Below are 14027 nucleotides of genomic sequence, written 5' to 3'. Positions count from 1 at the left end.
AGTTCATGAGATGGCATACTGTAGAATGGTATAATGTCAACATGAACATAATAGGTTTGTCACATAAATCCACTTTTTTTCCTAGTAAACATTTCATTTAAAACAGAAAACGTGTTATTCAGTATTATGTGACAGACAAACACGAGCAATTTTAAATGAGCCACAAAGCACTGCTATAAAAAAATAGGAATATAATGGAGATATTGATCATTTAAAAAAGAAAAACAAAAAGAGACGATTGGCAGTGCCACTTTCCGCAAGGCATTTCCGGTATGAACATTTCTCAAAAATGTACATCTGTCAACCAAAAACTGTGATATGTAATCTGAGGCTTACCGTACTGGTTCCCCTTATTCCAGACACGTATCTACAGACAGAAACCATGTACTATTAATAGCTGTACACATAGTCACAGTAAACTCTGTCTCAAGTGCATTAAGGATCTTCAAATGACTCAACAGCTTTCGTAATTAATACAAGTCTCTGGCTCGGAAAGCTGAAGCATTAAACAGCAACAATTAGTCTTTTCCCACAGTGCGACTATGAACAGATCAAGACCGAAATACACTGGATCTGTGTTGGAACAACATGTTACTGTGGTTGAGTTGCATTGTGGTATCTGGTCCTGGTGGTGGCTCACATGCTGCTTCAAGATACTGCATGTCACTGGATGTGTGTGGGTCAGATGTAGCTCTCCTGCTCCTCCTTCATAAGGACAATTGTTTGAGTGCCGACACCAGACTCTTGTAAATCGGTTATCTCACTTTCTTCATTTCTCCCTGTTTGCTCCGTCTCCTCCTTTTGTTCTGTTTCAGTTTTTGCACCTCCTTCCTCTTCTCCTTGTACAGTTATGTCTGCCTGCGAGAGGATTGGGTCTATACAGCCATTAATGTTGTCTCGACTCTGTTTTGGGCTCTGGCCGGGGTCTTGTCTTTGTCCTTGGTCCTGGCTGTTGAAGAAGTTGCGGATGGTGTGTTTGGGCAGCCCCAGCTGGGCAGACAGGGTGTGGATCGCCTCCTCGTCTGGGTTTAGGCCCACATCCTGGATGAAGCTCTGCAGGATTCCCAGGGCGTCACTGGACACGTTCAACCCCTCACCTTGGACCTCATCTCGACTTCCTACCTCATTATTGTCTGTCTCTGAACAAACCAGAGCCCTGCCATGATCCTCGTTCCTCATGCCGGGCCACTTCACCAACAGCGTCTCCTTAACCTTGCCCTTTTTGCTGTCTTCAGCGATCTCATCTATGCTTGCCTTAACCACGTTTTCATCCCTCACTTGCTCACTGCTTTCAGTATTCTTATCCCTCAGTCTTTCATTACAACCCCAGTCCCCGCCTAGACTGCCCCTGTCTCCTCTTCCCCCTTCAACCCAGACCTTGCTATCACCACTGCCGCTGCCTCTGCTCTGCAATCGCATTCTCAAGTGCCCCCAGGTGCCCCCAGCATCAGATTCGGCTGGCGATGCGGCGCAGGGTTGCCGTGGAGACAGGTGAGGTCCTGCCTCGGGCTGCAGGGGTTGATGGGGTTGAAGATGGTGTTGCTGTGGCATCGGGGAGTTGCGTTGGTACTGATGAGAGGAATTAAAGCAATTAGAGCCATACTTTTGGATTTCATATTTTCAACACCAGCTAATTATCATCATGTTAATGTGGATAATACCGTGTTAAATTTAAATGGTTTGAAATGAAGTAAAAGCGAAGTCTGCTCGCACATAAATGTTTTGTGTGATTTAAAGTAAAGTGATGAGTCTTAAAAATGAGGAAAAAGTTTAAATTTGATTACGAATGGGTAGACTGGTCTGTCATTATTTGACACAGCAAGTGTCTGGCTGGGTAACATGATGCGCAAACACACAGGACATGCTTATCTGATCTGTTAAGCAATGCAAAGTACTGTAGACAATTGTGAAGTGGTGCAATACAGCCCATGTGGACTTGCCCTGTTGGCACATACTGTACCTTCATAGGCAGATTTCCATATACACAACAGTTTTTTCACATTGTAACTGTGAGCCTATGCTACAATAAAGCCATCAATCCATGCACAAGGACTGGAAATGAAAGAAAAATAACCAGTCAGCCTTACGGATCATTGCTTAATGTTCTAATCATCTTTTTTTTCCCTGATATATTTGGCATTTAGCTGTCATTACTGTGCTGCATTTCCATTGCACACCCAAGAGATCTATTGGCATTCAGTGTGGTGCATTTTTTCTTTCAAAATCCTGGTAAAGTTTTTATACATTTTTTATACTGCGTTTTTCTTAAATAGATTTTTTAAGTCCTTTACAGAATGAAAGTCAAATCACCTCAGGCTCTAGTGATTTTCTTCTGTTTCTATCGCCGGTAGCATAACATGAAAAAAACCCTCATAATTTTATTTTTTTTTTCAATATCCACCGGAGGCAAAGTGTTCAGAACAGTGTGTAATAAAGCTTCGTTTGTCTTGTTTTTGTATCCTTACCAGTGTGTTGTCGTTGCTGAGCAGTGTGAGCCTGTCAGCGCAGTGCTGCTGAGCGGTCATGTTGCTGCTCTCCTGCTCGTAGATCGCGTCTCGTTCGGTCTGGGAAAGGCTGAGGAACCGGCGGATCATGCACAAGTTCTCCCACAGGGTCCTGTTCTCTGGATTGGGATCCTCCTTCCAGCGCAGCAGCTCACACAGCCAGCCCTGCGGGAGGTACAGTCATGTACGGCAATGAGTCGACCATGTAAGCTACTGTGTAAAACGGAGATGCTCTGTGGACATGAAGTAGTTAGTTGTACACCCAGAGACAGTGCCACTGACATGTTCTTAAAAAAGAACCTTGACACCCAGTAAGGCCCTCTGCTTCAGCCATATTTAGATGTACATTTTTAGTTCAACCATTTTCATATATCTACTAATTAAGCTAAGCTAACCTTATTATGTAACTGTGGCATTTTAGCATTTGTCTGGTGCCATTTCAGTTGAAAAAGAAAACTTACAAAAGAGGTACAGTCATTTCAATGGAGTCAGTTCACACGTTTAGTTTAGTCCCCATCATTTTCTTCACACACTGAAACTGGTTCGTGTTTACTCCCAATATGCATACATGAACTATCCATAGCTCATGGGGACATCAGTTTGAATTGTTTTTGCATCGTGGAGGCAGAAATCTGTGAGCGGCAGATTGTGGAACGTAAAGCCAAGCTAGTCTCAGATTCATAAACTGCAGCGCAATTAGGTTTGCAAGCAGGCTGATATGCTCTGTCTCTCCCTCTCTCTCTCTCTCTCTCTCACTCTCTCCCTTTCTCACACAGACACACACAAACACACATCTGGCTGTAGCCCAGCACTAGTACACAATGCCATCCAGATGCACACTGCTGATAGAACAGAAAGATCCAGCTTGGTTCTGCCTGCCAAACAACCGGGTAATACACAGAGAGAAGGGGGAGGGGGGTGGGGTAGAGAGAGAGAGGGTGAAAGAGAGAGAGAGAAAGAGAGGGGTAAAGAGAACACAGAGAAAGTAAGGTATAAACGGAGGCCAGCGTAGAGATAGAAAAAGAACCTCGGGGGTTTTGGACCACCTGTCTGTACTGGCATAACCGCTGAATGACCTCTAAACATCTTGATGAAGAGTAGAGAGAGAGAGAGGAAGAGGGAAGTTCGAGGGGACGAAAGAAAGAAAGAAAGAAAGAAAGCGAAAGAAAAAGAAAACGAAAGAAAGAAAGAAGTTAAAAATTGAAGATATGCTCGAGAGGAAGAGAAAATGAGACAGCTGAAATCCCCCCATTCCATGAAGGGAAATTATCCTCAAAACAAAAGGCAATAACAAGCTTATGGGGCCGCCATAAAAATGAGAACAATAAACACTCAAATCATGCTTGTGTGTGTATTTGTGTTCGTGCATTTGTGCATCTGTGTGTGATCGTGTGCGTGTGTGCGTACTTGCTCATACAGTATGTCTGTGCGCTGCAGTGTGCAGTGTGTATTTGCGCATGTGTGTATGACGACTATTAAAGCGATAATTTAGGACACAATAGCAGTCTGATGCACTGATGATAGTCCTCTGCAGAGTACAGCTGCTGGTTGATTATCTGGGCTTTCCTCCACACACACACACACACACACACACACACACACACACACACAAGCCACCCCTGCTTTAACTGAGAAGATGGAGTCATCACGGATGCTAAATTTGAACATTTGATCAAGCAACAGAGACAATTGGGTGCGATGTTTGGGGTTGGACATCTTCATTAGATGCACTCTTAGAGGAAAGCAGATACTATACCTGACTCTTGGAGGCAGCAACCTTTGCAAACAGAGCCTGAGACACCTTGGCTCTTTTCATCTCATGCTGAATCTCCTCGTAGATCGAAGCGCTGACATTGAGAACACAACTGTCCGTCCTTAACCCCCTGTCGACTGTAACTGGGGACAATCTTGCCTAAAGAGACAGTCGAGAAAAAGAAAAGATCGAGCTTAAATGAATATCTGCATAGTATTTTGTGCATACCTGTATTAAAATTAGCTGAAGGACAAAAAAAAAACGTTGCTAGGACCAATGCACTGACACAGTTTACATCATATCCCCTGCATTACTGGAATATTAAATCATACTAGTGCTTGTTCAACGATGCTAGTTGGCTGAAGGCTGTATAGGCACTGCAGGACTCTGAGCCCACCACTCACATCTGCACACAATTCAACTAAGTAACAAAACTCTCCCTTTAAGTGCTCTTTTATGAGCAAAAACACATTAGTTGGAGACAGCGGATTTGCGAGGCTGACTTTTGATCTCGTGTCTTTCAGCCCGTCTGCTGGCTGACCTGGGTGGATCTCGGCGGTGTGTTGTTGCAGCTGGGTGTGAATCCAGTCAGACTCCTCTCCTTCTCCTCTTGGTAGATGCGCTCCCTCTCGGCCTCGGGGAGCTGCAGGAAGCTGTGCATGGCCCGCAGGTTGACCAGCAGGGACTGCGAGGCGTGTTTTGGGTCCTCCTCCTTTCGCAGGATCTCTGAGAGCAGACCCTGGTAAGCACACACACACAAACACAACTAAATCAGTCCTCACTGGTTAGTATGAGGAAGCACTGATACAAACTCATTCAAGCATTGTGGTGTGTGCTGTTTTCCTATTACTATTCTGAGGAAATAATTGGTGTGTAAAAAGGTTGTCGGGGAGATACAGAGCTCAGGAATAATCTTGCAACTAACTCCCGTGTGAAACCTCAGCTAATTACTTTGGTTTTGTTTGAATTAATCAAACATGATATAATGTTTTAATTAGTGAACATTGACAGAGCTAGGTTAGCTGTTTAACCCTGTTTCCAGCTGTTAAACTATTTTTGTTAAGCAGAAAAAAGACATTATAAGTCCAATTTGAAACAAAGTGCACAGATAACACTGATTTAGTATGAGCTGCGTTTAGGCTTACAGAATGATTCACGTACAGGAGATTGAATTCATATAAAAAATGATGTCTTCGTCTGTTATTTTCATGTAAAGATCCTAAATATAAAGTTTCTTGTGAAGGACTTTTGCAGAATATCCCTATATTCAAATCTTGATCCCATCCAAAGAGGCATTTTGACAAAATCTCGCAGTTTAGTGCTTCGCAGCCGGTCCCAATTTGTTCTAAGCACATTGCTCGCCTGTACGGCTAGCATTATTCTCTGTGTATCTGTCTATACAGCCACATGCAAATTGTACGGCTCCCTTCCTGAAAAGAAATCAGATTTCACGCCGGCAGTGGAATGGCATGAGAGGATACTGCCTTCTTATTCAAATCATGGCTCACCCTTGGATCCACCCAGCATACCCCCGCCTTCCAAATGGATGGAGGCTTTATGTGAATCGTCAAGTGACAAATGCTTCTCTCACTTCTAGATGACGTTTTGGCCTCATGCCCAACTTGTATGGCTGGCACCGGAGCACCTTGGACTTGGCAACAGGGGAAACATGGGGGTGGATAATAACTAACTCTGCTTATTGTGATGAAAATGATAATGATGGTAATAATAATAATAACAATGGGCTTAGCCTGTCCTTTGAGCCCCATTTCTGTGGGCGCTGCGGTGAATGTAAGATGACAGACACAGATAATGTAGCATTTTAGTGTTAGTTTGAGACAATATAGAAAGAGTTATGGGCGCTGGTGATTGGCTTTGATGCCATCTAAATCCGCATGCAATTATAAATCATCAACCTCCGTCACAAATTATTTTCTCCAATTTAGAGACCAGCACCCGACCACGCATTATCATAATTTCTCAGTTGGATATATGTAAGCGTGATGATACGGCAACATTGCTCGAAAGTAGGCTGTTTTATTATATGTTTCAATCAAAATAAGAAATGATGGTAGTTTGGTAAAATGAAAATTTGAACAATAGCCAAGATGGTAGCTTTAATCCCTTCAAACTAAGACTATGAATGTCCTCCTGCAAACGTTACATTTTAGAGAATATAATTAGCTAATATTTGTGTCATTAATAATGCAGGCTGTTGTTTCACCCACCCTCGACCAACACACTGTTAATCGGAAAGTTAATTTTTATGACCCATGCAGTGCCTGCACATATAACTATGGTCTGCACACCACTAATGGATGCTAAATGAGGGAAATCAATGGACAACCGAAAGGAAAGATTAAAATAAGATGGCTTGACCATAGGAGGCAGAGATTAAACGAACAGAAGGTCTTCCCGTGTGAAAGGTGGCAAGATGGAAGGACAGTGAGACAGAGCAAGAGGTAGAGAGGGAGACAGCATTTCTCTAAGGGGTTGTGATTAGTTGGCCCAGCAGCTGCTTCAGTGCTGGCACCAGCTTTGTGCTGCAGAGAGCTGGCACAAACACACACACACATACATACATGCGTGGGGGGAGGGGGCACTGCGGCAAAGGCCATGCCAATGTGCCAACCATCAAGCGCACATATTCACACTCACCAACTACTGAAACAACGAGAAACACAGACGATAATGGCCACCAAACTCTTACAAACTCAACTACTCTTATTCTGCCCCCTTCTCCTACCATACCTGAGTCCTGTTAAAGGCCACCCGAGCAAAGATGGCTTGAGAGATGCCCGCTCGCTTCAGTTCCTCCCTCACACAGTGGTAGATGTCACCCGGCACGTCTGTTGCTCCCACACAAGGCCCAGCCGGTGTCTGGTTCTGCAGCCCAGCCACGGGGCCTCCTGCTAGGCCACACTGCGCCTGCTGTGGAAGTTGGGGATCAGGGGCTTTCGAGAAGACCTTGGTGGGAGCTCTGCCTACAGGAGGATGGTTGAGATACTGCTGCGGTTGCGATGAGAGGCCCTGGCCAGCTAGCATGCGGCTAACAGCATATTGCTGGTTGAGAAACTGGGCCATCACCAGCTGCTGGTTGACCATCTGGGAGCTGAGAGGCTGGGTTACAATCCCAGGAGGGTGCAGACCAAGGGGTGAGCGACCACATATGTTGGCTACTGCCCCACGAGGGAAAAGAAGGGTTGTGTTCTGATCAGCTGGGCTACCTGTGACTGGTTGCTGGGTGAGGGTGATGTGTGTGGGCTGGTCAGAGAAGCTTTCAATATCTGGTAAAAGAAAGAAAGACAGATGTAGAATGATTAACACATTTAATATTACTAATGCGTCCAAAACTCACAAACTAACTGTGAATCATTAACTTTAAGCTGGCTTTGAGTACGTGTTTTTTTCACACTGGAAAACTGACAAAATGAGACAAACTCAACCCAGCTACCATGTTCACTGCACATCGTCAAGTTTATGACCGTTCTCCCTTAAGCCAATACAAAAAGGTAACGGAAAGCTGGATGCTGTTGGAACAGTTAAAGTAAACTCTACGTGGTGGTGAAACAATTCCTTAAACATCCTGGAAAAATAAAAATGCAATTTTAAGGGGGACAGTCTGCTTTCAGTCCATTTGTTCAATTGGCTGTAAAATCACAGAGTGACTGACATTGTGTGTACATCAGAAAGTATATGAACCCTTTGGAAATACCTGGTTTCTAGAATGAATTGGTCCAAATGTAAGTCTCTTGTGTTTACATCACAAGAGCAAACACACACAGTGGGCTTGTACAAATAAACTCTTTTCCATTGCAACAGCAGATACTTCCTGAGAATAGCAAACTTGCAGAGGCATAAAAACAGCGTCCCGTCAACAGTCATGCCAAGAGAGATTGTGTTTTTGAGTTGTCTGTTCAGCTGTTCACATGTACAGCCTAACTACGCAAAATGAACCGATTAGATTTCGGTGGATAAAGGTCGAAGGCCGAGGTCACTGTGACCTCACAAAACATGTTCTGGGCTGTAACTCGACTTGTCAATGCAATATCTCAGGAGTGACATGAGAAAAGCACAAATTTGGACTCAAGAATGAAATGAAAAGAGGCTGTAGTGAAAAAAAAAAACGACATTTTTGACCATAACTCAACAAATCATTCTCTAATTTACTTCAGATTTCACTCAAATACTAGGATAAAATTACAAAGTGGTGACATTTTATACCCAAAAAGTGAATAAACATTTGATTATCTGGCTAAAGCATACAACCGCAAGGTAGTAACACTAGTTTGTCAAATTTGTCCAATCTTATTTCTTTTAGTGGACTCCAGTTAGTTTGTTTTGAGGTGATTGACTCAGTTTTTATATACTAATTTAACTATACTTCAAGATTCAAGATTTCTTTATTGTCAATTTCCCTATATGTTCACAGCATACAGAAAAATATTTTCTTAGCCCGCGCTGTGAATGTTTGAATTATGTATTTAATACGGGTGACAACAACACAATGATTGTGTTACTAGTAGTTGTATTTGTTTGTAATTGTGTCTGAGATGAATATCTGAGTACCTAAGTAAGAGGCAGATAATTTCAAAGGGTGCATTTAGTTACCATTGCATGTGGTATCATTTCCTTGACTAGATTACCTTGGATTTCATTGGTTACAGGGTCACTGGGACCTTTACAAAACATGTTTTTGGCTATAATGCCACTTGTCAAGGCAACATCTCAGGAACGTCTTGAGAAGATATCTTCATATCTTCAAGTTCAGTATGACTAATGGATGAACTGAAAGTAATTTGGTGTTTAAAGGGTTCTGTGATTTGGTCATAACTCGACAGATCACTCTCTGATTATCACACGATTTCACACATACAATAGGATTAACTGACGCAACGTGAACGCATTTTCTATTCAAGAGATCAGAGCTCAGCTTCACTGTGACACCATTAAGTTCTACTTCTAAAAAAAAAATAGCTTTTCACTAAATTACATCATTAATGTTTTTTTTTTTTTCTTTCAATCAATTCTCTTAACAATTTACAACCACCAGATGGTAATTCTAGTCTCTGTGTCGTAGCTGTTCTGACTTACACCTACAGTCTTGTTTCACTGACTGGATTCTAGTTAGCTTGATGTCATTAGTCTTAGGTTTCACTTACTTTTTTTTTTTTTTCTGATGTTTTAATTATGTGTTTAATGTGGGTGTCAATAATGCAGTAATTTTTTTATTTAAACAATAGATTGTGTTGATGAAGAAAAAGACAGGAAAACTGATTATTTCAGTGTTTATGTAGTTTTTCTTGTCGCTGTATTTTGCATAATGTCCTGATAGAAGAAAATACTTTTTTTTTGTAGTCAGACTGCTAATAGAGTATGACAGCGTTTATATGTAGAGTGAAACTTAACAATACACCCTTGATGTTCACAGGTGTGATTGAAATCCCTCACCTTTGAAGCATTTGGACTTCTTGAAGTGCTTGTACCACCGACCAAACTCGTGACATTTGGCAGCTGAGACATTTGCATAGTAAGTGCTGTTTACTATAGATGATATCATACTCTGAAACAGAGGGGAAAAGACAATAGAAATTCATTACATTTTCCGAGCTCCCGCTACGGGCGGCCTGGGTGCCTCAGCTGTTCACACATCTGATATTAATGAACTCAGATCTATGTTATTAAAAAGACCCCCAGGTAAATAGGATAATAAAGACAGATGAGTGTGTCAGTGTGTGAGCTGTGTGTGTGTGTGCGTGCGTGCGCGTGTGTGTAATCAAACTAAACACTAGAGGTCATCAGAGACTATGCCTCGCTGTCTCTCACTCACTCACTCACTCACACACATGCACGCACGGTTTTTCCCTGAAGACCATCCTGTGCAATCTTTACATCTGATTACACCTTTCATCTTCTCATATTTATTTTAATCTGCCTCTCGCAAACAAGGGAGGGGGGTTAAGGGAGTGATAGGAGAGCGAGAGAAAGATGGGGGAGGAAAGATCAGCTTGAATCAGATCTTAATACTGCGGAGAGAGGGAAGGAATTTGAAGAGAGAGATGGTGAGCAGTTTTTCTTGATCAAACTGTTATGTCCTACACACCCTCAGGCAGAATAACAGATAGACTAAGTTGATAATTATGAATATTTATAAGGAGGCCTTCTCCAAACACTGCATGATTAATGTAAATTATTTCTGCATTTGTGTCTGTATTTGCTTAATTAAACACACAAGAATTGAAGGAGATCTTAAAACCAGACATGGATGTTAATGCTGAGTCAGTCAAGAGAGAAGGAAACGCTAAATAGCAAAGAGAAAGTGAGGCTGACACACAGATAGGGTGATGGGCAGGCAGGCAGGCAGGCTGGCAGACGTCAGCATCAAGATAGGCAGCAGCGCAGGCGGTATGGCTTTTTAAGAGATAGCTATCTCCCTTTATCTGCTTCTCCGTCCTGCGCTCTGCCTCCACACCTTATCTACCTCTGCATCTGGACTTCCTGTCTAACTGCTGGACCAAATGCTCGCTCTCCGCCGTGCATCAAACTAGGCACAAACACACACGCATAGCAGGGCAAAGGCGTTTCTGTACATGCACATTTTTAATGTCAGTACGGTTTATGTTCGTCTCTGTTTTTGGATGCTGTTTGTGTGCGCTTGTGTGTCTTCCTTCTACCTGGGACAGCGGGCACTCCTTGGCCAGGGAGCTCTGGTTCATGTCCTTGAGGAGCTCCTTGAGAGCGTTCCTCACCGTGGAGTGACTCCACTGCTCGGCTGGCAAGTCCTCCAATTTTGGACAGCTACCGTAAAAGAAAAAAAAGGCCGTACTGCAGTACTTTAATATGCTACAGTTTAATGGGGCATTCGAGCACTTTAATGCTGCACTTTCATAACATTTCAGAAGTTCTCAAAATGTAATTTAATGGGATCTTTTATTAGACCCTGACAACGTTGTTAGGGTTATTTCCTCAGACTTTCAGAAGCGCCTGTCAGAGCCGCAGAAGACTTGATAGAATTAGTCAGAACCACTTTAAAAATCAACCTCTAAGACATATCTGTCTCTACTTGCTTACTTTACATATATTGTTGACAATAAACATCCAGCTTAACACAGTGCTAAGCTGTTGACCACCATGCAATAAACAAACTTAAACTTTCCTTCACACACTTAGCATAGACTTCCTGTCTAAATCCTGAACCACATGAACTCATTGTCTCATGCACACAAACTCAAGGTGTGAGACAGTTGTGGCTGTGGGAGGAAACTGAAGACTTAAAATAATCTCAAAGTGCAGAGGTGTAAACATAAAAATAAACAATGAGAAAATGTATACAACCCCTCGGTTGTGCTGTAGTTGGAGTTGGTCAATCTTGAGGTCAGGTCAGACAGAACAAAGAACAGAACCAGACTGCAAATGCGGACATATTAATAGAAATAATGTGTGCTCTCTACCTCTGCAGCTGTATTTTAAGAGTTATAACATGGTGAACGTCCTGCAGCATGTCAGCCACTGTGGCATCTGGAGCATCCGTTACACAGGACAGAGGCACCGGGTTCCACCTGCCCACCTGGATCAGACCTGAGGACACACGTAGAAAAGTAAAACTTGAGACTGCTTAAGGACGTAAGGATGTGTCCGCAGTGCACCGTGGTGTGTACCTTTAGCCTGAGCTGCAGAGCTGTGGGAGTATCCCAGCGTCAGCAGGGCCATCTCTATCAGCTGGTTAAAGAGCAGATCTCTCTTGACCAGCACAAACTCAGCATGCTCTTCTCTCCTCTCCCCCTCCAAAAGGTTTTCCTTGTGCTCCACCACACAGAACACCGGCAGCAGGCTCCCTAAGCAGACGGACACACATGATTTCATAAAGCATTGCATTGAGAAATGCAGTCATACCTGTAGGCATTTCATCAACTTACAAAGTTATGATTCGTTTCATTTTCATATATATTTTATTGAATGCAGTCCAAACTTCTTCAAATTCTTATCACATCTTGGCCAGTCATAATCAGAGTGACATTTACAACTGTGCTGAAACATCCCCCAATTAATCAGATGACACGCGAATGTCATAATCACTTTACTAAAGATCCAATCTTTAATTTCTCAAGTTAAAAAGAATAAGGGAGAGAGAGAGAGCGAGAGAGCCTTTTAGAACCACAGACCCTCTGGGATCCTGTTTGCATCTGCTCTCTAAACCCTTCTCCATGTCAGCCCATGTACCTCTGGTGTGCCAGCTCTTGCTCTGTGGCCTCACTGTGGGGAGTTTCTGGGCCAAGCAGTGGTTTTTGGCCACGGGACTCCCCTGCCTGCTCCTCTCGTGGGACGAGGGTCCGACCTCTTGTGATTCCAGTCGGGGCAGCTTAGCAGGAAGGGGGCGAGGGTCTAACACGAGATCACAGCCTTCAGCTTTGTTGATTCCATTACACAGGGGATCCATCTGTGGTCTCACACTAATACGGAGACAGAGACATGCAAAGCTAAACAAGGTAACTGAATATATATATATCAGCTATGACTATGGTGGTCAGCAGGGATTGTGTTGACTGTTTAGGATTCTGAATTTATAATATATTCTTGATAATATTACATAGCATACATTATAAAGTAGCTTTTATATGAATCAAATATTGTGACCATGTGGCTAAGAATACACAGCCAATAACTAATTTCCCAGATTATACAAAGTACACTATTAAGTAAATACTACTGTCGAGAGAACGCCGTGTCAGTCCTTTACAGTTCGTTAGAAAGCACACACACACAAACACATTCAGATCAGAAATATATCCGGATCAGTATTGGGGATGACCTTCACTCAGCGATTACGATAACCCCTCTAAATCCAGTAAAAAGTCCGGTGAATGCTACGGCGCAGTTCCCCATAATAAACCTGCTGTCATCTCCAGGCGCGCCGCTGCACTGTTAGGGCGGCAGTAATTCACTTCATTTCCAACACCTAAATGAGCGCTAGTCGTCCCATGGTCTGATTCTGTTGAAGTTTGATCGAGGTGCCACCAACCTGTTTCCACACAACTTGCATTCCCGACCCGCTATCACACATCAACAGCCCATTCCTGCAGACAGCGGCTGTGTCCATATGCCGTGCTCGCTTCCATCGGTCTCCAGCTGAGGAACGGATCCGCGTATTCCGGCTGTCGGTGCTGTGTGTGTCCAGCTGTGTGCCTCTCTCTGCACTTAGACCGCTGGCTCGCTCTCGGCACCGAAATGACCTGCCCGAGTAGTTTTGTCCCTATCCTTCCTTGTTCTTTCCGACAGCGCTTCGCTTTCCGGTGCAACGATAAATTGGCCTCAGCGCAAGTTCGGAGCGACCTCCCATCCAGAGCGCCGGGACATGCCGTTTCGGTGTGGATCAAGCTCTGTGGAGAACAATGCGCGGCGTGGAGCTCCTGGGGCGCATTTCCTATCAGAGATTAGACAACACCACTGACTCCAGGACAGCAGTTGTTGGTTACACTTCAAAGCGCTGTGCGCACGCAGAGAGAGAGAGAAAGAGAGAGAGGGAGAGAGAGAGAGAGAGAGAGACCCACACACACACACTCAAAAATACACGGACCCAGCTGCATTAACATATGGTGTAATAATGAATTCACTAGCGCGCTCCGTAAATGTATTAAATGTGACAATTGCGCATAAATCTATTTATTATGTTCTCCCGCATGCTGTGCACGCACTTATTATAGTCTTTAGGGTATTGGAGCTCTCCATGGTAACAAAGTGGAGCAGGGCAGGGTGGAGCTGGTTGACTGATA

At 43.5% G+C, this 14027-nt stretch overlaps 1 protein-coding gene across 1 annotated transcript; it reads right to left on the bottom strand.

The window, feature by feature from the left end:
* Positions 1-479: 479 nt before the first annotated feature.
* Positions 480-12758, bottom strand: satb1a (SATB homeobox 1a). The gene is made up of 10 exons (XM_084562549.1): positions 12478-12758; positions 11916-12092; positions 11709-11835; positions 10932-11055; positions 9709-9820; positions 7009-7544; positions 4799-4996; positions 4261-4416; positions 2466-2669; positions 480-1569 (listed from the first exon to the last, which is right to left on the bottom strand). Exons 1-10 carry the CDS (start codon positions 12692-12694, stop codon positions 682-684), a joined length of 2739 nt encoding a protein of 912 aa, XP_084418675.1. The 5' UTR covers positions 12695-12758; the 3' UTR covers positions 480-681.
* Between the last annotated feature and the right edge of the window lie 1269 nt (positions 12759-14027).

The sequence above is a fragment of the Chelon labrosus genome, assembly GCF_963514085.1.
Source record: "Chelon labrosus genome assembly, chromosome: 16".
In the NCBI taxonomy this organism is placed as follows: Eukaryota; Metazoa; Chordata; class Actinopteri; order Mugiliformes; family Mugilidae; genus Chelon; species Chelon labrosus.
This window is presented reverse-complemented; position numbering and strand designations above follow the sequence as displayed.

What these genes read in the sequence shown, in the direction of transcription:
- satb1a (XM_084562549.1), bottom strand. Translation starts at nt 12,694, where the DNA reads ATGGATCCCCTGTGTAATGGAATCAACAAAGCTGAAGGCTGTGATCTC. An exon ending in CAAGAGCTGGCACACCAGAG is followed by an intron (nt 12,093 to 12,477) that starts GTACATGGGCTG and finishes CCGTCTGCTTAG; the next exon opens with GGAGCCTGCTGCCGGTGTTC. An exon ending in CACCGCCGAGATCCACCCAG is followed by an intron (nt 4,417 to 4,798) that starts GTCAGCCAGCAG and finishes CTGTCTCTTTAG; the next exon opens with GCAAGATTGTCCCCAGTTAC.